Source organism: Ustilago hordei (genome assembly GCF_900519145.1).
Source record: "Ustilago hordei strain Uho2 genome assembly, contig: UHO2_contig_14, whole genome shotgun sequence".
Lineage (NCBI taxonomy): Eukaryota > Fungi > Basidiomycota > Ustilaginomycetes > Ustilaginales > Ustilaginaceae > Ustilago > Ustilago hordei.
The window spans coordinates 377292-402392 of record NW_024545255.1 but is presented as its reverse complement, the minus strand read 5'-3'; the positions used below and the strand labels follow the sequence as shown (position 1 = coordinate 402392).

At 51.4% G+C, this 25101-nt stretch overlaps 7 protein-coding genes across 7 annotated transcripts; 3 read left to right on the top strand and 4 right to left on the bottom strand.

Moving 5' to 3' along the window:
- Positions 1-666: 666 nt before the first annotated feature.
- UHO2_05605 (putative OPI3 - methylene-fatty-acyl-phospholipid synthase) lies at positions 667-1383 on the bottom strand (the record flags this gene model as incomplete). Its single annotated transcript, XM_041554776.1, has 1 exon — positions 667-1383. One exon carries the CDS (start codon positions 1381-1383, stop codon positions 667-669), a length of 717 nt encoding a protein of 238 aa, XP_041410710.1.
- A 1698-nt stretch (positions 1384-3081) lies between these two features.
- Positions 3082-3918, top strand: UHO2_05604 (uncharacterized protein; the record flags this gene model as incomplete). The annotated part of the gene is made up of 1 exon (XM_041554775.1): positions 3082-3918. The coding sequence occupies one exon, from the start codon at positions 3082-3084 to the stop codon at positions 3916-3918; it is 837 nt and encodes a 278-aa protein (XP_041410709.1).
- Positions 3919-4327: 409 nt separating this feature from the next.
- Positions 4328-7861, bottom strand: UHO2_05603 (uncharacterized protein; the record flags this gene model as incomplete). Its single annotated transcript, XM_041554774.1, has 1 exon — positions 4328-7861. The coding sequence occupies one exon, from the start codon at positions 7859-7861 to the stop codon at positions 4328-4330; it is 3534 nt and encodes a 1177-aa protein (XP_041410708.1).
- A 622-nt stretch (positions 7862-8483) lies between these two features.
- Positions 8484-11828, bottom strand: UHO2_05602 (uncharacterized protein; the record flags this gene model as incomplete). The annotated part of the gene is made up of 1 exon (XM_041554773.1): positions 8484-11828. One exon carries the CDS (start codon positions 11826-11828, stop codon positions 8484-8486), a length of 3345 nt encoding a protein of 1114 aa, XP_041410707.1.
- A 568-nt stretch (positions 11829-12396) lies between these two features.
- UHO2_05601 (uncharacterized protein) lies at positions 12397-13560 on the bottom strand (the record flags this gene model as incomplete). The annotated part of the gene is made up of 1 exon (XM_041554772.1): positions 12397-13560. The coding sequence occupies one exon, from the start codon at positions 13558-13560 to the stop codon at positions 12397-12399; it is 1164 nt and encodes a 387-aa protein (XP_041410706.1).
- Positions 13561-17234: 3674 nt separating this feature from the next.
- On the top strand, positions 17235-18749 carry UHO2_05600 (uncharacterized protein; the record flags this gene model as incomplete). The annotated part of the gene is made up of 1 exon (XM_041554771.1): positions 17235-18749. One exon carries the CDS (start codon positions 17235-17237, stop codon positions 18747-18749), a length of 1515 nt encoding a protein of 504 aa, XP_041410705.1.
- A 1705-nt stretch (positions 18750-20454) lies between these two features.
- Positions 20455-24288, top strand: UHO2_05599 (uncharacterized protein; the record flags this gene model as incomplete). The annotated part of the gene is made up of 1 exon (XM_041554770.1): positions 20455-24288. One exon carries the CDS (start codon positions 20455-20457, stop codon positions 24286-24288), a length of 3834 nt encoding a protein of 1277 aa, XP_041410704.1.
- Between the last annotated feature and the right edge of the window lie 813 nt (positions 24289-25101).

Sequence of the window (25101 nt, the reverse complement as noted above, 5' to 3'; positions counted from 1 at the left end):
GACCATGTATATAGCATCACATGAATATAACATAAGCATTCAAGAAGTAATATGACTGCATACGAGAGCTTGCTAGTGGCTCCGATCGGTCGCGTTTTATCTGCAATCTTCAATTACAACACAAAAACACACTTTTTCTAACAGCACAGCAGGCAGAGAGAAAAAAAAAAAAAAAAAAAAAAAAGCACAGTCCACGCAGCGACACAGAAAATGCTCTCCCCCTCTGGACTCAATCGCACGAAACAAATCCGAAATTGTATAGACCTAACACGAACAAACTAGTCCTTGCTAGGCCTCGTGATGGCTCGCGAGACAATTCACGGCGCCGGGGCAAGAGTGGTCTCAAGCTGCCAGTCCTTGGGCAAAACTGGCACAATGTTGCAAAGGTGAACAGGTACAAGTACATGTTGAGTGCTATTGGATGCTGAGCAGGGTAAATTGGGAGGCGGAGCACTCGAGAAGGACTTGTGCTCGTGGTGAAAGGTGCAGATGACAAGTCGGGATGCTGTTGAAGGACTCGCTGTCGTCGCAGCCTTGTTTTAAAGAATGACGAGTCGGGTTGATAGTGTGAGGTGTAGCCAAAGAATCGAATCAAAGATCACGACAACAACAACAACAACAACAACAACAACAACAACAACAAGGGAAGAGCGATCGAGGGTGCGTTCAGGCCTTGGGCTTGGAGGGCGTCCTTCGACTTAGGTTTCGAGTGCCCGAAGCAGGAGCCTCGCTCTGGAGAAGCGCCTGCTTTTCAGCTTCGGCCCTCTTGTTCTTCTTCTCGGCCTGCCTGTAGATGTTGGCGGTGAAGGGCTCTTCGTATCGCAGAGCAATCGAGTAGACAAGCACGACGAGCACGCTCAGCAGCAGTCCAGCGGGCTTGCCAAACCAGAGAGCGACGGCAACAAAGCTCATTGAGCTACCCCAGTACATCGGGTTGGCCATCACATTGAAGGGGAAGCCAGTCACGATGCTGTCCATCAAGATGCCAAAGTAGTCTCCCAGATAGGTGCCTGTGACGCCCAAAGCCCACATGGAGGAGAGGACAAAAGTGTTGCCGGCAGCAAAGAGGAGAGCGGCGAGGGGCTTGACCCATGCGCGTTGGAGCAGTGCATGCGTGGGCTGCTCCTTGAGCGCAAGGTTGTAGAGATGATCGCGCACAATACCGAGCGAGAAGATCGAGAGGGCCAAGAGGTAGCAACCGAGGTATCGTCGACCGCCAAGCACCTTGGTGATGGTCTTATTCTCGTACTCGTTTTGCGCCACAATGTTCCAGTAGAGTGGGTTGAAGCAGATGCTACCGACAGCGATCCAGAAAGAAGGCTGTCTCAGGTCGACGATGCCAGGGATCACGTACGGGCTCGACTCTGCGAAGAGCTGCACCATCTTGACGGTGTTCGCGTTGCGATTCCAAGGGGATGGTGGAGGCGTTCAAAGGATCAGCACAGCCATCCCACAAAAAGGGGATCTTCTATTGTGAAAGAGCGGCAATCGGGACAGATCGGGGCGGCGATCTCAAATGTGTGTGCTCTGGAGGCGAGGCATAACTTAGCAAGAGCCACAAGAAAAGGGGCAGAATGACAGAGGACGAAGCACGACCGAACTTAGCGCCAGTCGGAGAGAGTGACGCAAGGTCACACGGCACCCGGCACCCGACCGAGTCGGATGACTGTCACGACGCGGATGGGCAGTGGAGATCAAGCCGTGCGCCATCTTTTGTGCCTAAAAAATCACATCACATCAGACACACACACACACACCGCCTTCCTTCTCTGCTCTCGTCGCGCTCCTTTGCTCTGCTTCTGCGTCCGTGCAAAATTGAAACCGTCTAAGCTCTCATCACACTTTCTTATCCTGTCACACAGCTTCTTTTTTGCTGATGGGATTTTTGATGGAATTTTTTTTTTTTTCCCCCTTCGTCGTCCTCGTGCTCAAGCTCTCTACCACACAAGATCAACCATCACACAAGGTGCGGCATCGTTCCCCCTCCCCTTGAAACCATCAATACCGTCGCGCTCGTGACAAGTGACTTGTACGCACCTTCTCAGGCCGCCTAAGGATCCTCTTTGAATCGGAAGAAGCGAATACACGAGCTCTATCTTCGGCGCATCCGATCATCTTGCTCTACACACGGAAGCACACGCTGCAAAACTACACTCACGATTCAGGAAGACCATTCGCAAACTCGACGAGTCGCGCACTCCACCACCACCACCCACTCACTCACTTACTCACTCGCCCACCACCACTCACGGACTTGGACGGAATCACAACCTCTCAACGCTTTTCCCAAACCAACACCTGCAAAGGATCTCCACGTATCCCATAGAAGCGCATAATGTCAAGTGAAGCTGTAAGTAAATACAAACCTTTTGTGCGCCCGCTCTTGTCAACCCACCACACTGCTTCCACCACACTGCTTCCACCACACTGCTTCCACAACACTACTTCCACAACACTACTTCCACAACACTACTTCCACAACACTACTTCCATAACACTGCTTCCACGATGCTGCTTCCACGATGCTGCTTCCACGATGCTGCATCGCGTCATCGCTGGCCGGAAGGATAAGCAATTTAGGTTATAGTTGGCGGTGTTGGTGCTAGTCGGGAATGGCGCAAAAGGCGGGTCTAGGCCGCCTGACCGCTTTGTCCAGCTTGAGAGCCTTTTGTTTCCCACGCTCAGTCTTCGGACGAGCGGATCGACAACGTCATCGCAACTTTAAACCGAGAAAGAGACTTCATTGGATTGATTGTGCGGATGGCGCATCACTGGCTGCATGCCGCATCCTCAGGTCCGCTGCTGCAAACATCAAAGTGGCGTTCCCACATCATTCGGAACGCCCCGCACTCGCTTTGTCTCCTCTTCTCTGCCTCGCCGTCTCGTTTGTTCCCTTCAACCAACAACCGTTTCTTTCCTTTATAACCGCGCCTTTACTGATCGCCTTTTTCTTCTTTTCTTCCCTTTGCCACGCCTATCAACACACACACTGACCCTCTTTCGACGACTCGCGCTATCTTCCACTCACGCCCACGCTTTCAATATCACCCTCGCTCACACGCTCTCCTCCGTCAACCAACCATGTCGGTACCTGACATCGCCAAACCCTCAACCGACGCTGTCACCATGAACCCTGCTGCTGACGTTGCCCCAAACCTGCCGATCCTACCTATTCCCGAACCCCCTGCCCAACCTGCTCGTGCTCCCATCCTCACTCCTACATACTCCAACACCACCACCACCAATGCTGCCACCACCTCGAACAACAAACAGGCAGCAGACGGAGCCGCAGCTTCAGCCGGCGATCTTTCGCCATCCATTATCGATATGGACATTTTCACCCAACTTCTTGAAATGGATGATGAGGATGATCGAGAATTTTCCAAATCTATCGTTTGGAATTACTTTGATCAAGCTGAAACCACTTTTAAAGAGATGGATGCTGCTCTTTCGACCCACGATTTGACAGAGTTGTCCACGCTAGGCCACTTTTTGAAAGGTTCCAGTGCCGCAGTGGGTGTGATTAAGGTTAGGGACAGTTGTGAACATATGCAGCATTATGGCAAATGTCACGGCGAGGATGGCCTTAGTGATTTGAGTAAAGAGGGGGCGTTGAAGAAGTTGACTGTCACTTTGAGGGATGTTAAGGTACAGTACAGGGAGGCGGCAAAGGCGTTGAAGGCTTTCTATGACGAGGAGGAGCAGGAGCAGGAAGAGGCCGATGGGGAGGGTCAGGGTCAGGCGGAAAAGGAACAGCTTGCAGGGAAAGAAGACACACAGGCAGAGCAAAAGGTTGAAGAGCAAAAAGTTGAAGAGCAAAAGGTTGAAGAGCAAAAGGTTGAAGAGCAAAAGGAGACAGCACCAGCACCAGCAGCAACTAGCGCAAATCCTGCCACTCCGACAAGTGCAACTGTCTAACCTCATACAAACTAGCAACATTCATCTCGAGTCCTACCCACACAATCGCGCTCGCAAACCCAAACCATCCTCCATCCCACTTTCCCCACGCTCGGCGAGAACACCATCTTACTACAGTAACCGCATCACAGTAACCCTCGCTTAACCAAACCCCCCCCCCCCCGTTCCAGCGTTTGTAAACACATATGTCACTAACTTAGCATCGATATGCGGCAATAAGTTTCCACGTCTTTGTCTCTTGCTCGGAGTGCCGCTGTAGATGTGTGGATGTGTGGATGTGTTTTGCATAGTCTGCAAATTTCTACCCAAGAATGCAGGCTTTCCATGCTCGTCAAGATTAAACCCCATCCTATGGAGGTGATGTTTGTGGTATTGAAAGGAGCATTGAATGGTCGATTGCAGGTTGACTTTACAGGTGGTTTTCTTTCAATATTGGTTGCGCTTGTTCGTATGAGGCCTGTGCAAAGCTCGATCTGATTGGAATTTTAGGCGGGAGTGGAGGTGGTGGTGGAGCATCAAGGCTCATTGATCCATTGGTAGCGTTCAGCGTTCTTCTATCCACGTCTTGATTGAAATAGCTACGGTGGTATAGAGAGTTGTAATCTGATTTCCACTGGTCGCCTGTGTCTACCGAATAAGAGTGTTGATGAGTGAACGACGAGTTTGGAGGGAGAAGGATATTAGATGGAGTTCTGATTTGTGCGATTATTGGTTGTGTTGCACTGGAATGGTTGCCGCCTGCAATTGCGCTGGTGTAGGTGTTGCAAGCGGTGGTGGTAGTGTGAAGGGAGCAAGTTGTTTGAACTCGAGATTGTGATTGAGAACCAAGGTTTTGCTCCATAGCATCTCTAGCAGCGTAATAGGCCGCCAATTGAGCTTTTTCACTTGCACCGTTCGCTGCTGCTCCAACCCCCCCAGCTCGTGCCGGGCCAGAGGTTTTAGCAACAGCTCTAGCTTCAGCTCTAGCAGACTTCCTTGCGTAATGAGAAGCCAGTCTCTCTTTCTCCTCCGCACTCTGCTGTTCTGCTTCTGTCAAATAACTCTGTACTCCCATCCCACCAGGGAGTACAGCTGTAGGACCTACGAGCGCAGCACTAGTGCGGATGCGGGAAGCAACAGTATCGGCGGCTTGATGCCGTGTTGCACCGTGCACTGCAGATGCTACTTCCCATGTATACATTCCTTCATTGGTCGACACTGGTTGCGAAGAGGATGGTTGAGAGAGGTGTTGTGCAACGGCATCGCGTGCTTCATAGTATCGACGAAGTTGTTCTTTCTCGCTCCCCGCCCCTAGCCCAACAGTTGTGGAGGCAGCGGGAGCGGTGGATGAGCATGAACCTCCAGCGATGGGTTGCCCTTGATGCGGTTGCACAGTAGGAGCCAACGTCACTGTAGGTGCAGCTTTGGGCCAAGCACCAGGAATGTCGGTGACAGTACCATTGCTGAGGGATGCTGCTTGACGGTGACCCATCCCACCACTACTTTGCTCGCCAGGGGTGAAGGAGGAGGAGGGGACAGGTTCACCTCGTTGAAAAACTTCAGCTTCAGCTTTGGCTTTTTCGTACAATTGCCTTTTCTCCTCTTCAGCAGTCATGTAGGATGGATAGGGTGCACTGCGACCGGAAACCATTGTACTACTTGCTGCTTGCCCTCTACCGGCTCCACTACCGCTACCACCAGCAACAGCAGCAGCAGCAGCAGCCGGGGGAGTTGAATCCTGAGTGGACGGCGGGAAAGCAGCTCCCTGCTGATAGCCACTCTGATATCTCTCTGCTTCAGCCCTTGCTCTTTCGAACAATCTCATCTTTTCCGCTTCCGCAGAAAGATGCGCTACTGCATTCCAATTCCCACTCCCGCCCGCATCCCTACCCGTACCCGCCGAAGATTGCGCAGCGGAGGAATAAGAAGCGAGATTCATCATACTATACGGTCTCCCCGCATTCCCGTTCCCAACAGGCGATGCAGGAGTGGAAACACCTTGATGAAGCGCCCTTCTTTCATCCGCCCGTCTTTGGTTGCGTTCGGCTTGTTGACGTGCTCGTTCGTAAAGACGTTGCTTTTCTGCTTCGGCTGAAGTCATACCTAAATCAGGCGCAGGAGTGCGGGCAGGGGATGCTTGTGGTTGTTGATGCACTGGTTCCGGTCGAACGTACCTCGTTGTTGCTCCATTGCTGAGGTCGGGTGTCCCTGCTGTATTGCGGTACGGCACTTCAGCAGCTGGTGAGGTGCCAGTATATCGATGTTCAGCAGGTAGGACAGGTACGTTGGACACAGCACCGGAAGCCGAGTAGCGTTGCTGATTGTGGTGTGTGAAGCTGGCTGGTGAAGCAGTGCCGCTGTATTGCGAGTGTCGTCTTGGGTCCTGCTGCTGTTGCTGGGGATAAGAGGCGCGCTGACCTAACTGAGACTGTCCATGCCCATCTTCACTCCCTTCCGCAATCGGCGTCACAGCCCCGCTGTGGCCTTGGTAAGACGAAGGGGGCATCAACACCGGATCTACCGCAGTGCCCAACACCATTGCGCTTTGAGGACGATTGGTCGAGTGGAACAATGCCCTTGTCTCCTCTGGCGCCAACTCGCGCCCTTCGTAGATGCTGGGCGGACCAGCAAATGCCGGACGCGGTGCTTCACCACCACCGAATGGTTGGGCAGCTCCATACTGACCCCAAGAAAATACTTGACCGGGTACTCCTCGACCTGCCATACCGGGTCCGCTGATGGCTGTTGCCTGTGTCATGACCGTATCGCGTCTTCGAAGATCGCCGCCTGGATAGCCAGGATAGCTGCTCCTACCACCTGAATAGGTCGATCCGCCGAAGGACATGGATCGAGTGATTGTTGGCTGTCCTCCAGCTGAGCCCTCGGCTGGCTCAAAGCCTCGGTCGTTCTGATAAGCAAAGGTGGTTGCTGCATCTACTGGAGCAGAAAGGCCAGGCACCCAAGCAATACGATCCATCAACGCATCGCTCGCCGTCTTTGTGAAGTTTGAGACGGTGATAGGTAGGTGGTCGACAATAATCGGCTTCTTTGCAGTTTCCACCTGGACACGCAAAGTGTAGGAAACTTCGATATGCTTGGCGGTCTGAATGGTCATGAGGGTATGTGTGCGTGGAATCTGGCAAGAGAGGTCGAAGGTGTGTATGTCGCCTTTGTAGACTTTCTTGCCGAAGCTTTTGCTTTTCGAGGAGAGAGTTTCGGACTTTTGCGAGGCGGCTTTGTTGGAGCCGAACGTCTTCTTGGCACCGCCTTTGAAGGTGATTGTCTCTCGAATGGAGAAAGAAATGCTTTTGACTTTGATAGGCGACACGCGCTCCGACGAGACTATGACGCGAACATCGACAGAGTCGCCAGGACCATAACAGCTGCGATTGCGCATTACTTTGACTCGAATATCGTCCTGGATGGCTTCAAGGTCTTGTGGCTGCGAATAGACGGGCCAGGTGGAGTGTAGTTCGTGCTTGTCAAGCCATAATGGATGGGTGTTCTGGATGATCGAGCTGGTAGTCTCTTTCTTGAGCAGACCCTTCTTACTGCGGACACAGAGGGAAGTGACCAGCTCGTAGTTGATACCGGCATTCTTTTCGAGTTTGGCGCTCGGAGGGAGACCTTCTGGAATCGACACTTGGAAGGGGAAGTCTGCAGTTTGGAGCAGCTCCCATCCTTTCTCGGATTCTGACTTGTACGCTTCATCTTTGCGAGCAGACCAGACGTCGATGGGCCCTTTGCCGATGAGCTCTCCCCAACTCTCACCTCCTGGAAGGGTTTCGAGCTTGCGAAGTTCGATACGAAGCCAAGCTGCTTTGAGACCTTTGGTGCCCAGTCGTACTTCGACTGTGCCAGCTACGTGAGCAGGAGGACGTGGACCGGCTCCGACGATGCCGGGAAAGCCTTGAATGAATTCGCGATGCGGAGGTGGGCGTAAGGTGAGCTTGGGCTGCGACATGGTGGTCGACCTATTGAGGTCGTCGCAGCTGTTCGATACTTTTGCTCAGCAGGACAACGAGGAGAGAGGGATAGCAGTTGTTGTGTTGACGAGAGACGATGGTTACTCGTGCGACGACGACTCGCTCGAACGTTGCCGTTGAGATAGATGATGGAAGGATCGGAAAGAAGAGTCAGCGCGGCTTGGGACCTTTTGGGCTTGGATTGGTTGGATGGCACTGCCGCCAAATGTGGAGTCACAGCAAAGTGTGTGACAGGAAAGTGAGCGAGCGGTTCGCGGGCCGCTGTATAAGTCACAACTCTAGAAATATCTGTGTGAATTCTGTTGTGGGCGGTGGACACCTCTCTGGTCGAAGGATGTGTGCTTGCTGCCTCACAACACAACACAACACAGCCTCAATTCTAGTCGATCGCGCATGTCACGTTTAGCACAGCACAGCGTAGCACAAGGCAGCTCACAGCAACCACGGTTGATGTCTGCACACAGATACAGATATGAGTATGGGTATCATTAAGAGAAACGCAAAGCAGAGTGTAGGGATGTAGCATGGATGAGAGAGCGGCTAGGCGCGTTGATAGATAGTTGCTTCTATGAGAAAGTAGCAAGCAAATCGTGAGACAGCTCACTCCCATCCCTCGACATGGCGATACTCCAGACTCCTCTCGAGTCGACTATTATCAGCCATAAGCTGGGCAATGAGGAAATCAGCAAAGTCGACTTTGGTCCAATAGTTCATGTGCGCCGTCATGAGTTCGGCGTACTGGTTGATGGCGCTTAGCAAGCTGTACCCTTCCACTGGCATGGTAAAGTCAATTCGATGCATTGGGTTCAAAGCACGCAGTCGAGCCTTGGCTCTTGCCTTTCGCTTGGCGCTAATTCCTTTCTTCTTCTCTTCATCAGCTTCTCGTTCGCGCTCTTCCTTGCGCTTCTCTTCTTCTTTAGCCTTGGCCGCAATCCTGGCACGAACGCTTTCGGCCTCTTCTCGAGCCTCTCTGACATCTTCGGATTCAGAGACATCCATGCTCGATCGGGGCACACTTTCGTCAGTGGTCTGCTCACCATCAGCCTCTCCTCCCTCCGGCTTCGACTTGTTGTGTGCTGCTGCAGCTCGCGTGGCCGCTTCACCTGCTTTACGGCTCCAAGATCCGAAGAAGCCCTTGGATCGTTTGGCTGCCACTGCTTTGCGCTTGGCTACACCTGAATCAGAGTCATTCGCCTTGCCGGATCCAAAGGATTGCGAGCCTCCATCTTCGGCGATATCGTGATTGTCAGCCTCTGCATCAGCTCGAAGAACACTGCGGATGGCCTTGCTAAGCGGTACCGGCTTCAACAGCTTAGCATACTGCACGTCCACGCAAGGGCTTGCTCGTGTCGCCACGGGATCATACTGGTTCCAGATGTTGTAGAAGTTGGTCACCGCAAGACAGCCATACTTTCCTTGGCGATTCAGTGTCACACCCGGCTCATCTTGCACGAAGCGGCTGGAGCGCACCAAGCCACTCCTTGCAATGAGTTGCGCTCGATGCAGGACAAAGAAGAGCGCAACGGGAGCTCCGACTGCAAAGAAGCTGTGTGTATTGAACAACAGCTGGCGTTCCTGATCTTTAAGGATCTGTTCACGAGTGAGATCCTTGACGGGAGGCACGCGGTTGGGCTGCTGCGAGAGGATATCCGCTGAGATGACAGTACCCAAGCTGTGTGCAACGATATGCACGCGACCTTGTTTGGCCTCGAACTCCGGGTTGCGCTTGGTAAAGAGTCGATACTGTCGATTCGCTTGCAGCATCGCCGACCTGAGCACGTGCGCCTTGTGCTGCGAAAGGTACATGGGAATATCCATCAGCACGTCCTTAACCAAGGTGCGTACGATCGGGATACCGTCATCGCCAAAGATGTGATCTATCTCGAGCTCGACACCATTGTCGTACAGCATTGAGTCTGGATCTTCAGCATCCGAGTCGTCGTCGGCCCATCGTTCGTCGTCCTGTTGCATCTGATGGAAGCCAGTCTGCCAGTGGATCGGTAGAATCTGCATGCGACGGTTATCAGCAAGGCCATGGAGACCTTTGCCGCCAATCTCGCTCGGTACCTTAGCAGTGTCGATTCGAGTCTGCAGCAGAGCACGGAAGGTGTTGATGGCGAGCGTAAAGTCGAAGCTCTTCCACTCGCCCGCCAATCGTTGGCCAATGCCGTGGACGGCTAGCAAGAGCTCGGGCGGTCGTTCGCTCTCGGAACGCGCCTCAGATTGCTCCTCTTCATCATCGAATGCCTCTGGGTCGTCCCGCTCTGCCTCGGTGGCATCCTCAGCCTCGTTCACTTGGCCCACTTGCTTGCCCTCGGAATGGGTAGCAACGACCTTCTCCTTGGTCCCTGGACGCAAAACATTATCCTGGATCCTGCGCTGTGCTTCTTTGAACGACTCGCTAATGTCATCTTGCTGCGAGGGTGTCAGTGCACCCGATTCAGTGTGTGACTCGAGATCGCTTTCCTTGTCCGTGATGGTCGAGAAAGCATCGCTGCCGCCTAGAACGCCCAACCTGGAAGCGACGGAGCGAAGAAGCTCGTTAGCAGGTGCTGATGTAGACGTCATACCGCTTGCAGCCATCACTGAGGGGTTGGGTAGTGTGGCTTTGGCGCTCATTCTGGAAGGTGTCCCCCCGACGTGAGTCCTGTCGACATTCAGCCAAGGTTGCGAGGTGCTGGTGCTGAGAGTGCGAAGATCTTTGCTGGATGCCCTTGGGTCCTCTTCTGGAGCACGCTCGTCCGAGATTCTGTCGTCTGTCGTCTCGGCATCGTCGACGACAAGAGGTGCAGAATCTTTGTCCTCATCGTTCAAAGCCTCTGCTAAACGGCTCTCGAGTCCTTGCGTGCCTCCACCCGGCACTTTGGGTAGAGGAACTTGCTTCTCGGAAGAGAAAGATGCACGCTTGGGCTTACGAGGCGAACCAGACTTTGCTTTGAGGTTGCCTTGCTTGGCTTGATTGAGCTGTACTAGAGTCTGATAGCCACGGATGAGGAGCTGTCCGCCGCTGTGCTCGCCACTCCAGGCAGTAAAGAATTGCTTTGACAAACGATTGGAGAAGCCTTGGTTGTAAAGACGAGCTAGACGTGGACCTTGGAAGATGACATAGCTGTTCTTGAGCGTCTTGAGTTTGCATTTGAGTTTGGCTTCAGCCTCTGCACCAAGGGATACGGAGGACTTGAGCTCGTCGGTGTAAGAAGAGAGCCAAGGACGAAGGGTCTGGAAATGCGACTCGAGCTCTGCAGCAAGAGCAGTAGAGCAGGGTGTCAGCTTGTTGGACTCAAAAAACCAGCTTGCTCGTGTTATGCGGAGTTGAGGTCCCTTCCAGAAGACGGGGCTCATGGCAAACTCGCTGATGTCGGCATCGTAGAGCCTATCGGTGCCAACAGCCACCTTATGAGGCACACTTTCCGCGTCGGGATCGGTAGGCTGCCACTTGTCTCCCGAGTCCGAAACTTGACCTGCTTGAAGCTTGCCGTCTATATCAGGTAGTGTGGGTAGCTCGACGTTGCCGCCTTTCTGCTCAGTCCACTTGTTCCACGCCGCCTCCAAATTGCGACTGTCTTTGACTGGAAAGGACTCCCATCCCTTGCTAGAGTCCATGGTACGAAGCCATCTTGAGTGAAGAACGGGACGCTGATCATCAATCTGCTCCTCCTCATCTGCATCGACATTGTCCTCTCCCTCGACTTGATTAATGTTGTGAACAGATTGGCTGACCGACTGACTCGCCTCGCCCTCTTGTGTGGTGGAAGACTGTGTTGAGTGCTTGTTGTCGGTCGAGGATTTGCGTCTATTGTTGGATGCAGTATGCCTTACGAGCGGCTGTGATGCTTGACGGATGAACTCTGCTCGTCGCTGTTTGGATGACTGATCGGCTGGGGCGATGTTGTTGCCCTGCTCATCGTCGCTCGTGCTGTTTGCGAGGTCCTCTTTCCTGCCCATTTTGGCGGTCGGAATTCCGAAGCCTAGTCTATCGATCTATGCAGCGAGACCGAGACGGAAGCGAAAGTATACGCAACCTTGGACGTGGCTGAAAGCAGGGCTGAGAGGCGGTGAGCTGATGAGGAAAGCAATGAATATGGGATAGGAGTGGCGAGAACGAGAGGCTGCCCCAACCAAGGTCAGGCTTCAGACAAGTTGAGGAATTTTGTTTATCTTCACAGTTATGTTGTTAATTTTATCTACTAGCTTCTATGTACATTATCATATATATACTTGGTAATCTCTTCCACATATGCTAGCCTGTGTTGAGCCATTCATTGTGTCACTCCTGCATTGTCACTTCCTGCATGTTAGTGTGACAACACTTATGCATCCCACATGAGTTGCCACCTATATGTGTCTTTGCCTCATTGATGACTCACTTATCTTCCATGGGCTCCATAATGCTCCATGGACCCTGTGAATCCCATTGGAGTGCTGATGCATCTCCCTCAACGGTCTCCCTCAGCAGCAAGGCAGTAGGCTGCTGAGCTGCTGTACCTTGTTGTGGTGTCAGTCCTAACCCTTGTCAGGTGCATCGCAGTGCCTCCTTGCCCACTGGTTTGGTAAAGATGTCCACTAAGTTATCTTCAGTGCTTATGTACTTGATTTTGACCTTTCCATCTTGTATGTTGTCTCTTATGAAATGGTATTTGGTGTCGATGTGCTTCAACTTCCAATGTTGTGCAGGGTCTTTGCTTACCTGGATGGTGCCTGTGTTATCTGAGAAAATTATGGGGGTACCAATGTCAACCCCAATAGCCCTGAAGAGGTGTCCAAAGAAGAGAATTTCTCGTGCAGCTTCAGTTGCTGCCATGAATTCTGCTTCTACTGCTGATAGGGCAGTGCAGTGCTGTAGTGCCGACTTCCATGCTACCAGGTTTCCATGTATGAAGACTGCTGACCCTGACGAGCTCTTGCATTGTGCTGTGGCGTCACTTGCCCAATTTGCATTGCTATGCACCACCAGAAAATCTTGTTGCTTGTCACTACCATATTGCAAGTGAATGTCCTGAGTGCTGTCCAAGTATTGGAGCACTCTCTGTGCTGTGTTGTAATGTTCCTTCAATGGTTGCATCATGTAACGTGTGAGGACACCCACAGCTTGGCTGATATCCAGGCATGTTCCATTTGACAGCCATAGGAGTTTGCCAACAATTTGTGGATATTCCTTTTGCTCAGCTATGCTTGCTGTCATCTCTGGTACTGGGATATCCTGGAGCAGTGTGCTGGATTTTCTTCTACATTTATCTAGATGCTTGTTTAGTAGCTGTTTGACATAGCTGGTTTGCATGAGATCCATAGTCTTTGCCTTGCGATCCCTGGAGATCTTGATCCTGAGAAAATGGGATACATTACCACTGTCCTCCATCTTCCACTTCTTGCCTATCTCCTTTTTAACATGTTCGACCATTGTCAGTTTTGGAGATATAATCAATGTGTCATCAACATAGATGATCACTATTGCAAAGTTGTCCCCCTTTCCTCTGGTGTAAATACATGGCATGCAATCAAGTCTATGGAAGTTTGAGCACCGCAGGAACTTGTCAAACTCCATGTTCCACTCCCTTCCTGATTGCTTGAGTCTGTATAGTCCTTTTACTACCCAATAAGCCTTTCCTTTTGGTACCTTTGCCCCTTCCAGCAGTTTCATAAAGATAATGTGCTTGAGTGTGGAGTTGAGGTAGGCCATTGTAATGTCAAGTTGATGGACCTCCCAGTCCCACTCCACTGCCAGTGACAACAGGGCTCTTATCGCACTAAGTGGTGCCACCAGTGCAAAGGTTTCTTCAAAGTCTATGCCCTCTCGTTGTGTGAATCCTCATGCGATGAGTCTTGCTTTATGTCAGACAGGTATCCCATCAGCATCCAGTTTGAGGTGGAGGATGATTTTAGAGTTGATGAGTTTGGTGTTTGGCAGTATGACCATGATTTCCCAAGTCCCCATGGCTTCAAGCCCATCTAACTCCTTCCATATGGCTTCTTGCCATTGCTGTGCCTCATCACTGTCAAGTGCTTCCCTCAATGTTGGTGTAAGGTTCATGGTGGTCATGCCGGCCTCCCCAATAATGTCTTCAATGGCAATTTCTGATTGGTTGTCTTCGATGGTGTTGATGGGTTGTGTAGTGGAGGCATGTGAGGACGGGTCTTGTATATTGATCTCCTCTGGTTCCAATACAGGCTCATGGTCGATGGTCTCTGATCTGGTACCCTCTGCCTCTAGACTTTCAAATCCAATTTGCAGTGGGCTCTTTTCTTTGGGTCGATCATGCCAGCCTTTATCTTCATGAAATGTAGCTGAGTTACTCCATTGAATAGATGGTGTGTGTTCTGGAGTGTGGAATTTCCATCCCTTATGCTTGTCATCATAACCGATCATGATTCCTGGTATTGCTCTTGTGCCATGCTTGCCTGCATGATCTTTCCTTGGGAGGTGGACCCACGCGAGACAGCCAAAGACATGCAATTGTTTTGCCAGGCCATGAGCCATCGTGCAATGAAAATCTTCATACAGAATTCTGTTGGCATTTGCTGATGGTGTCAAATTAAGTACATGTCTGGCAGCCATGATGGCATAGGGCCATAAACCTTTTGGCACTGATCTTTGGATGAGCATTGCTCGCATCTTTTCTTGTAGTGATCTGATGGTGTGCTCTGCTCTTCCATTTTGCATGCTGACATATGGGGTGGTTTTCTGCCATTTAAAACCCGCCTCTTTCTTCCATTCCTCTGCTGCCAAGCTTGACCATTCCATTCCATTGTCACTATGGATGCACTTTAGTGTGTGGTCTGTCATTACTTCTGCCCTTTTGATCCATGCTTTTAAGGTGGGGAATGCTTCTGCTTTGCTGAGGAGCGGTTTCACGAATACATACAATGAGGTGTCATCTACAACTACTAGCGCATGATGGTAGTTGGGGTGGCCTTGTAGGTCTGTCATTAGGTCAATGTGTATTAATTCTAATGGTGCTTGTGCTCATTCTGTCTTGCTACTTGCCATCCTTGCACATGTTTGCTTTGCCTGACTACAACTATTGCAGTCCTTTGAGTTGTGCTCAAGCTGTGTTTCTCTTCCTAAATAGTGTGCTTGGATTTGCTGGGTTTTATTTCTGCCTGGATGGCCAAATCATTCGTGCCATAGTTTGCTTATTGTGTGGCTTGCGGGCCTTGCTGGTGTTGTGTTATCATCAATGCCCTCAAGGGGGTCATTGAGCTGTGCTGCTAGGGAGTAGCTGTGAACTTCCCATCTTTTCTGGCATCGGTTGGTCTTGCTCTTAACCATGCTCCTGTCATGTTGGAGGATTGTAGCTCCAGATTCTTCAAATATCACTTGTGCACTGTCTTCAGTTAATGCTGGGACAGACAATAGATTCTTGCTAAGGTTAGGAATGTAAAGTACATCTGTGAGGGGTATTTTAATGTCTCTAACTTGCAAGGTTGCATCTCCTATTGCCTGTACTTGCAACCATTCATGTCTGGCAGTATCTATGAATCCTTTCTTTGGCATCGGAGCAATTAGCTTATCCTCATCACATACCATGTGATGTGTAGCACCAGAGTCGAGAATCCACATACTGTCTTGGTTGTGGTTGCTAGTGTTGCTTATGAAGAGGGTGCACCCAAATCCCTATCCTTGCTCCTGATTGCCGGTGCAATTGATTGCGATGTGACTGGGTTGCCTACACTTATAGCACTTGGCCAGTTCATTAGGGTTTGTGGGGTCACACCTACCCCTATTGTAGCCCTCTTGGTTGAGAACCTGCCTATGCTCACCAATTTGGCCTGTTGAACTTCTGTTGCTTGTGGCTCTGGCAGTGGCTTGGATGTGACCTGAAAGCTCAGCTTCTTGGTATTTCTTGGCTAGTGCATGATATGCATATTCATAATTGCAACTGGGTTGAGCTGCCTTGAGGGAGTCTACAGTTTGAGTGTATAGCCAGTTGTCTTTGACACAGTGGTAGAGGGTGGACTTCTTGAGCTTTTCATCCATGCGACTGCCCAGCCTTGCAGCATCATTCCAAATTCGGTCTAGTTCCTTTCCAAGGTTGACAATGTTTCGGTGGAATAACTTGATCTCATGTACTCAGTTGTGAATGGCAGAAAGTTTAACTTCATCATTAATCGTGAGTGCTATTTTGAGCTTCTTGTATAGTGTAGAGCTGAGTTGTTCCTCTTCACCTTGTTCTCAAACAGTGTATGTATGAATACTGCTTTCAGGACTGTGGTCACATGATGACAGAATAAGGCCTAACAGGTGACTGTTTAGTTCTTCATCATAATCTGTGTGGCTGCTAGGTATTTCCCCAGTAAGGATCTGCTTTGCATTCTTGATGGGTCATATGCAGTCCATAAACATTGGCTCCCAGATAGCCCAGTTGTTCTCATTGAGCTTGACTATCTGTGATACATTGCTGAGTACTGATTTAGGAATCTTTTTGACTTGGCTGACATTTGGTTGGAGGTTCATCATGGAGAAAGCACACTCCAAGATTTGGTCTTCGTTCCAGTCAGTGTGAACCTCTCTGATTACTTGCATGGTGCGTTCAAGTAGGGCTATGCTGTCTACTCTGGGTGGCATCTTGATGGCAAGGTGCCTTGAAGCTGCCGAGCTTCAGACTCTTAATCAGTTGAGGAATTTTGTTTATCTTCACAGTTATGTTGTTAATTTTATCTACTAGCTTCTATGTACATTATCATATATATACTTGGTAATCTCTTCCACATATGCTAGCCTGTGTTGAGCCATTCATTGTGTCACTCCTGTGTTGTCACTTCCTGCATGTTAGTGTGACAATGCTTATGCATCCCACATGAGTTGCCACCTATATGTGTCTTTGCCTCATTGATGACTTGCTTATCTTCCACGGGCTCCGTAACGCTCCGCGGACCCTGTGAATCCCATTGGAGTGCTGACACGTCTCCCTCAACTAGACACTCTAAACCAAGCTCTGAAAATGTGCCTCGGCACCCTGTCACTTTTTTTTTTTTTTTTTTTTTTTTTTTTTTTTTTGGTCTATTTCCCCTCCACTTTTACAGCAGCCGCTCATGCTCTGTCACGCGTCATATACATATATCAACGCTAAGTTATTTCCCTTTTATCGCCCTTGAGAAACGCGTGAAAATTGTTAGAAAAGGAGGCTGAGAAATTGAGGGGAAAAAAAGGGAGAAAAGGAATGTTAAATTGCCTAACTCGAGTGAGCGTTGGTCACGTGCCCCTTCGCTCACCATTGAAAAATGCGCATCTATCCATTCGCACGATAACATATATATATATTCAAGTCAGTAGTAGCAGCTGTTGCTTTCTGGCTCTTACTCACCATCACTTCAAGATGAGGACAGCGTAAAAGTGATCGCTCGATAGCTGCGATGGGTAATGATCGGAAAGGCGCCGACTATGCCGACCCTGTGAATTCGGTGGAAGCGATCCTGGAACAGCTTCAGCAAGGAGAGACACTTGTTCGAGATGTCGACGATGCTGCTGCTGCTGCCGCGGCAAGACGCCAACTCAGGTGTCTTGCAGCTTCAGTTGGCTCGAACACAAGCTCTGGTCCGTCGCTTCGGTCTATGATCTCAGCGCTCTCAGTATTGTCGCGGCTTTGCGATCAGAAATTCATCACTTTCAGCTATAGCGACATTCTGATCGCCTGGAGAGTGATCTACATCGACACGCAGCTTCTGAAAGCATGTTGCGCGCTCAGCATTCCCTCGGACGGTCATGTAGATCAGACGGCCACTCTGAGACGATGCATTCGCGACCTTGATTTGGCGCTTATTGTGGCCGGCGCCACCTCGCTCTCGAAACATCAGCCGTGCCATGCACTCATCCTCGCCCTCCAGAGCAGGCTCTTGGATCGGGGACCTCAAGATATTGAGCACAAAGTGCAGCCTTGCGCCTCATCGGACGACACTCGCGCCCGCAAGAGACTTAAGACGACACCAGCTGAGTCAATGAAACCCATTTTCATGACGGTATCGCAGGCAGACTCTCGTATCGTCGAGTATGACTTCTCTCAAGCCCCCACCTTGATGGATCTCTCAAGCATAGATTCGAGCGTTCGCTCCAAGCCTTTTATCGTTCGTGGTTATGCGCAGCGCACTGGTTGGTCGGCTGTGCAGTCAGATGGTGGGCAAGGCTCTTGGTGCTCGGTCAATCATCTTCTCAAGGCTGCAGGTCCCGCCAGAGTAGTGCCTGTCGAGGTCGGCGCCAACTACACAGGAGCAGATTGGGGACAAGATATGATGCTCTGGAGCGACTTTCTTCGACACTGTCGCTGGCATCAAGCTGTCATACCAAACGAGGACTCGCACTCGGAGAGTGAGAACGGCCTCGGATCGAGTCAAGTTGTCCTCTACATGGCCCAACACGACCTGGCGAGTCAATTTCCAGCACTACAGCAAGACTACCGCCTCCCGGACTACGTCTACACTTGTCCGTCCGCCGCGAAAGATTGGCCTGACTACAAGCCACCTGCCACGGAAGACGGAGTGATAACCAACCTCTGGGTCGGGCCCGCTGGAACGATCTCGCCTCCGCACCACGATGCCTACTACAATTGCTTTGTTCAAGCAGTAGGTTACAAAGAAGTTTGGGTCTTGTCGCCTCATTTGTGCCCTCGCAAAGATGTTCAATCGCCGTTGTCGTCGTGTGAGGACAAGTTTGCATTCGACAAGGCGACGACTAAGGCCTCCATCGCCGAGACTCTGATGACGAACACAGCAAGCATGGATGTCTTTGACAAGACCGTGTCGATCCGGTCGGACATCAAGGCAGCAGCGAGTAACGCTATCCTCGGGCCGGGCGATCTTCTCTACATGCCCCCAGGCTGGTGGCATTCTCTGCGAAGCTTGACTCGGAGCTTCTCGGTCTCCACATGGTTCTGACATCGTGTGCTGAAGAGAGAGAGAGAGAGAGAGAGAGAGAGCATCTGTAGCTGCGAGGTGACTTGGCAAAAACTCTTTAACCACGGATGACATCACATGACTTGTCGTCACGTGAGTGCTCACAATTTCCAATTGCCGAACACTGAAGAGACACAGGCGAGGCAAATGTATATGCAATGCAACTCATATCGAGGCACCGTTTTCATCGACAGCCCGCCTCGTTGACTTTAACTGTCGACGCCGACGCCAGCGCTTACATTAGTTACGACGCCAAATTTCCTTGTGGGTCAGATTGTCGATGGTCTGATTGGCACTCTGCCTTTCCAAAGGAATATCTGAACAGTGCAACCTGCTAGTTGTGTGAGCAGAGAGTGCTTATCACAGATGCAACTTGAATGCAGAGCAACTTGAATGCAGAGCAACTTGAATGCAGAGCAACCCGAATGCATGGGATCATAGCACCCTCAGCACCAAGCACAGCAATGTTCACACAGCACTGTTGACACAGCATTGTTGACACAGCATGGTTGTCGATGTCTCGAAGAGGGTTTTATTCGAGTCAGGGGATGTGGTGCTGCACGTGACTTGTTCCTCTATTGGCCATCAGTGCGGGCTGGATGACAAGCGGAGGGTAAAGAGAGGATCCTTTGGCTCTCATGGATGTGCGGCAAGAGAGAGGCAGAACCACTCTGCCAGATTCAAGGCTACAGAACAGATGGCTGACCAAAAAATAAAAAAAAAATAAAATAAAAAAAAAAAAAATAAAATAAAATGAAACCAAATTTCAACGCCAAAATTTGGGTTGAGAAGATTGAATTTGGCTAGAGCAGCAAGGCGAAGAGCAGCAACTTGCGAGGCATCAAACTGAACGCCAGACAGAGAGCCAAAAAGGCCAAGGAAGGAAAGAAAGAAAGAAAGAAAGAAAGGCAAAGACCAAGGCGCCAGCTTTACGCCGCCCTGCAGCTCTCTGACTTTTCTTGCATTTGTGATCCCAGCGTAGCCCAGCGTGCGTAGCCCAGCGTAGCGTTGATTTGCATCCGCACCTTCCAGCAGCAGCAGCAGCAGCAGCAGCAGCAGGAGGAGGAGGAGGAGGAGGAGCGGTAGCACTTTCATACACAACTCACACTCACGCACACACTCACGCACACACTCACGCACACACACACACACACACGCACACACAGAGAGAGAGGGCTCGCTTTTGCATTTCGCTCTCGCCTTGGCGTTGGCCTCCTCTTAATGTTGCTGTCTTACAACTGTCTGGATCCGATCAAGGCGTCGTCCTCGCTCACTGCCTGCCTGCACTTGCAATTGCGCCCGCTCCTCCTGCTTAAGCCCCAACCGGTGCTGGTCGCCGGCTTTCAGGAAAAGAAAGGCTGCTGATGCCTTCTTGCCCGCCCTGGTTTCGTTTGCGTCCCTGCTGTTGGCCATTGACACTTTAGCCACTCTCTCTGCCACCGCAACCATCATTAGCATTATCGTCATTAGCAATTATCGTCATTAGCATTATCGTCATTAGCATTATCGTCATCATCACCGCCACCGTTCGAGACCGGCATCGACCTGATCTATGGTCTCTCGCACCTAAACACAAGCGACACAGCTGTTCAAGAGCTCTGTGCCCGTTGGCATCCTCATCGACATCAACCTCGTCGACATCAACCTCGTCGACATCAACCTCGTCGACAGGTAGAATATAGCCACGATGGATGCATCGGCCGAGGATCGGATCCGACGTTCGCCTTCCATCGGATCTTCCGCTGCTGCTCCTGTGCCGTCGGGAACAGCAAGGGGAGGCAAACGGAAACTCTCGACGGCTGCTTTCGGATCGGCACCGAACATGGCACCTCAGCCGCCATCGTCACCGATCACATCGGAACACGCGTCCGAAGATGGTATACATCAAAACGCCTCGCAAGTAGCCTCCACTTTACGCACCACCATCGACAACTCGGATGCTTCTGCTCGACCTGTTGCTACCAACTCCAAAGCTACCAACTCCAAAGCAGACGCCTCTTGTTCCGGCAGCAGCTCATTGCAGAATGCCACTTCCCATACCCAGTTCCATGACTGGCAAGAACAGCGTCGATGCCATTCCATCCTTGTCGAGTATGACTACGTCCAGCCAATCGAAGACCGAAGAGATCCACGCAGCTCCAACGCCCACCTTCTCATGCCACTCTCCTCATCATCGCAGCAGCCTCAGTGTATCGTCACAAGCGACATCAATGAGGCCACTTCGCACAGCCACTTGCAACCGCCTCCAATAGCTATCCATCGCCGTGATGAGCAGCAGTCTGCAGCCTCAACCACCACCTTTGAGCACTCAACGAATGCTTCAGTCCACCGCTCTACTCCTCTCCAGAGCACCTCTGTTCCCCCAAGTCCAGAGCGAGCCATCTCTCCTTCGCCTTGCTTGTCCGACTTTGGATACCAGGTACCATCTACCCACCGCTCGCCATGTTTCGCCTCTTCCATCCCACCTCCAAACATTTCCACACCTCCGAAGCAGCTCATCAACCATGCCTCGGACTCTTTGTCACTCTCAAACGAGCCGCATGCTGCTCAGCACAGCAACACATCAGATGCTTCCACTAGTGCTCTGTCTGCATCCGCAAGCACTCCTCCTTGGCTGCCAACATCCTCCTTGTCAAACCAAGCCAGCATTACTTGTGCTCAGTCAGCCCAACCAACAACACCATCGCACAAAGTCTTCCAGCTTCAACCTGTCCCAACCGCGAAGCGAAGAAAACTTCAAGATGCATCCACCCTCACTACCACAGAGATGCGCTTTTCCAACATGGACGAGGCCAGGCGATCAAGGGATGCCGGCATTCCCTTCCACAAGACGCACAGTCAAAGTTGCACTACTGCCACCCAGACTCGGCAAGGTATCATGGCCAATGGTGCTGTGCAAGCCTTGTCCTCGAAAGCTGATACCCATCACGCAGCAATGCAAGTTCAAGCAGTCAAGGATGCTGCTCCCTTGCCTGCAGTTCCAGCGCTGAGCTCCAGCCATCGAACCAACCTCGTTGTCTCGCACAGAATCTCGAGAGTTGGCCCCTCGACCGGATCGAGTGCCAGCATTGACACCCGAAGCGCAGCAGCGGATGCATCTTTCTTCGCCTCCAAGGCTCCTCCTGCTGCTCTCAAGCCACTTGCATCCTCCTCTCGCAGGCCACGCTTCATCCGCGCTAAGAGTCTTCCCAATCTGCGCGCTAAAGCAACCTTGGACATCACCGCGCCATCGCACCATCGTCTCATCTTGCCCACTCACTGGCCTACTTGCCACTCACGACAGGGCCGCCAAGGTCACAACGCCTCTAGCAAAGGCTCGAATGCCAGACTCTCGAAAAGTTTCGCTTTCAACCTTGCTCGCTATCCAACAGCGTCTGGCAGCTCGCGCTCGCGATCTATCTTCACCCCGACTCTGCATCCTCCCATCACCAGGCACACTTTGCGCGAGCTCGACCTGTTCGAGATTCTCAAGAATCCTCAGCTCCGTCACGATGTTGTGTTTGATCCTAACGTCCAGTTCCGTCCCAACTTTGATGGTGAGCGAGGACGACGCAAGCGAGAGGCTGGTGACAGGTACTGGACTGCGGTTGTGCGCGAGATCGAGACCGGTTGCACTTGCACTGCTTTCTCTCATGGTCAGCTTTTGCCTTGTACCTGTAAGCCAAAGCATCCTTCTAGCACAGCCGCTGCCAAGCAAGACCTTCCTACACCGAGTGCTAATGGTGCAGCGCCTAGCTCGGCTTCATCGCGCATCCCATCACGCATCCCATCACGCATCCCATCACGTATCCCATCACGTATCCCATCACGTATCCCGCTACTTGTACAGGAACTTCGCACGATCTGTCTGTCTATCTTGCCCTCCAACTATCCTGCTGATGCAGCACTTGTCGAGTCTGAAGAGGCAATCACCGCGTCGGCTGACGAGCAGAAGGCAGATGGTGATGCAACCGAGTCCTCTTGGACGGACAAGAAGGCTTCCACTTGTTCTGCATCGACTGGATCGACAAGCTGGGCCACTAGGCACCACCAGCTCATCGCACAGACGCTGGACCCGCACCTGATCTCGCAAGAGCTGCAGCACGGCGTGCTCGACGTTGCCGCACTGATCACCTTTATGGGCTCGATTCTGAAGCTTCACTGCGCACCGATGCGTGACGAAGCCATCGAAAAGATGGTCGAGGTGGTCTGCGTTGATCGCAACATTGGCAAAGGTCTCCGTCTCTGTTTCGAGATCTTGGAGTTGATGAAACTCGACATTGCCAATCACCAGCTACGATCAGCTAGGCCTTTCCTTGTCGAGACCGCCGTGGACTTTGAGATCCGCTGGTTCAAGGAGCAGATCGAACAGGGCAAGATGTCTCTCGACAAGACGACTGCTTGGATCCAGCAAGCTCTCGCTACTTGTCCTTGCTCGAACAGCGGTGTCACCTCGCGCAGCGAAGCAGTGGTGAAAGCGTTCAACTCTGGCATGTTGCAGCTCATCTTGGACGTTCCCGGATCTCTCCCCGTCCTTTCGCCCGTGGCTACCCCTCTAGCTTCTCCGTCGTCTTGCTCGCTCAACAACACATTTGCCGCGCACTACCCGGAGACGTTCCAGTTGGACGCGTACAGAATGATGACGTTCCACAACGACGTTTCGGATCTCACCATAGTCTACATGCTAGTGCTGCTCTTTCGTCAACTCTGCAGTACTCGCTTGGACGATGCTGGCCCTCTTGCCGCTTCTGTGGGTAGTATCGCGCAGAAGCAGCTGAAAAGCATCAAAGGAGAGATCTGGTGTTTGGTCAATGACGCCAATCTCTGTCTTTCTAGTTCAGGTAGTTTGCCTTGCACTCCTACCGCTGCTGGAAGCAGTCGAGTGGATGGCAAGTTGTTCCTGGGCAGTGCGGGTGGATTTGCCAAACTGGACCACCCAAGATGGCGACGAGCGATGCAAAATGTGTTGCTGCAGGTCGCAGCTCGTGCTTCGGCAGCTCAACAAGTTGCCAGAAGTGGAGCAAGTGATCCTAGCAACGTCAAAGTGGCTGCACCTTCGGCTGCGACACAGAAACTGCTCAACTCGTGGATGGATACCAATTTGCGTAGCGGTTCAGCACTACACAAGATCTGTCAGAGACGATTAAGCGATGTTGTGCTTGGGATGCTTAATGAGAAGGTTCGCAATGCGTTGCAGCCTTGTTCTTGCTCCCCCTCGAGCGTTGCTTCGACTGAGGTGGCTGATAGATTGAAGAGAGTCCAACTTGAACACGACAGCATTGCTCCAGCGAAAAGGATCAAGAGCGACTCGAACCGCGCTTCTACTTGCACCACCAGCTCCGAGAGAGCAACACCAGCCGCGGCAAGTGCCAGCGGCACCACGACATGGGACACAAGCCTCACTCGAGCAGGATTGGAGCCCTTTGCAGCCGAAATCAGACTTCTCTCGGACAGGATTGCTAAAGTGGCAACTTTGCATCTCAGAGTCTTTCGAAATCTATATGAAGGGATCCAAGTCGCTCGATCCAAGGGCTCCACTTGAAGCGCCTAGACAGGCGCTATTTTATTTTATTTTATTTTATTTTATTTTCTCTTTGCAATGCATTCCTTCCATTCATCCTTGATCTCTCTGTATGGTTGTGTGCTATGTATGCGACGATGGCCTGTTGACGAAGATATGAGCCAAGGTGTCGTCAAAGCGATCAAGTCAGAATCGGTACAAACTGGCAGAGCAGCATTGCAATTTGCAATGCAACGAATACAAACATGCTCGATCGAAAGTGTATGGAGGGAGAGAGAGAGAGACAGAGAGAGAGAGAGAGAGAGAGAGAGAGAGGAAAGGGGACGTGTTTTGTTTGTGGGATTTACCAACAATTTCGCGCTCCTTTTTCTGCTGGCTCTGCCTGGTTGGCTGTGTGTGTGTGTGTGTGTGTGTGGGTGTGTGTGCGCGCTTGGCAGCGGTCTCTCTCTCTCACTCTCTCACTCAGACATGCCATCTCCTTGCTCACCACCTACAGAGACTCTTGTTGCGATCATCAAGACTTGTTTCAGCGCATCCACAGCATACCTTCCAAATCCCATCGAACGAATCGAGCGCTTTGAAGTCCATCGCAAGACCACGTCGCATCGCATCGAATCAGACACTCCTTACTCATTCGCACAGTCGATCGATCTTCAACTACCATTCACGCAACCCATGAGATCGGGAGAGGCTTGATTAAGCGGCATCCTCTATCAGCATAGCATCGTATCTCTCTCTACAACGTCTTCTTGGAGCAGTCCTAGCCCCGTCTCGAAAGGACTGCAACATCAGCACCATAGCATCAATTGCATCCCAACCCGCACTCTTTCACAT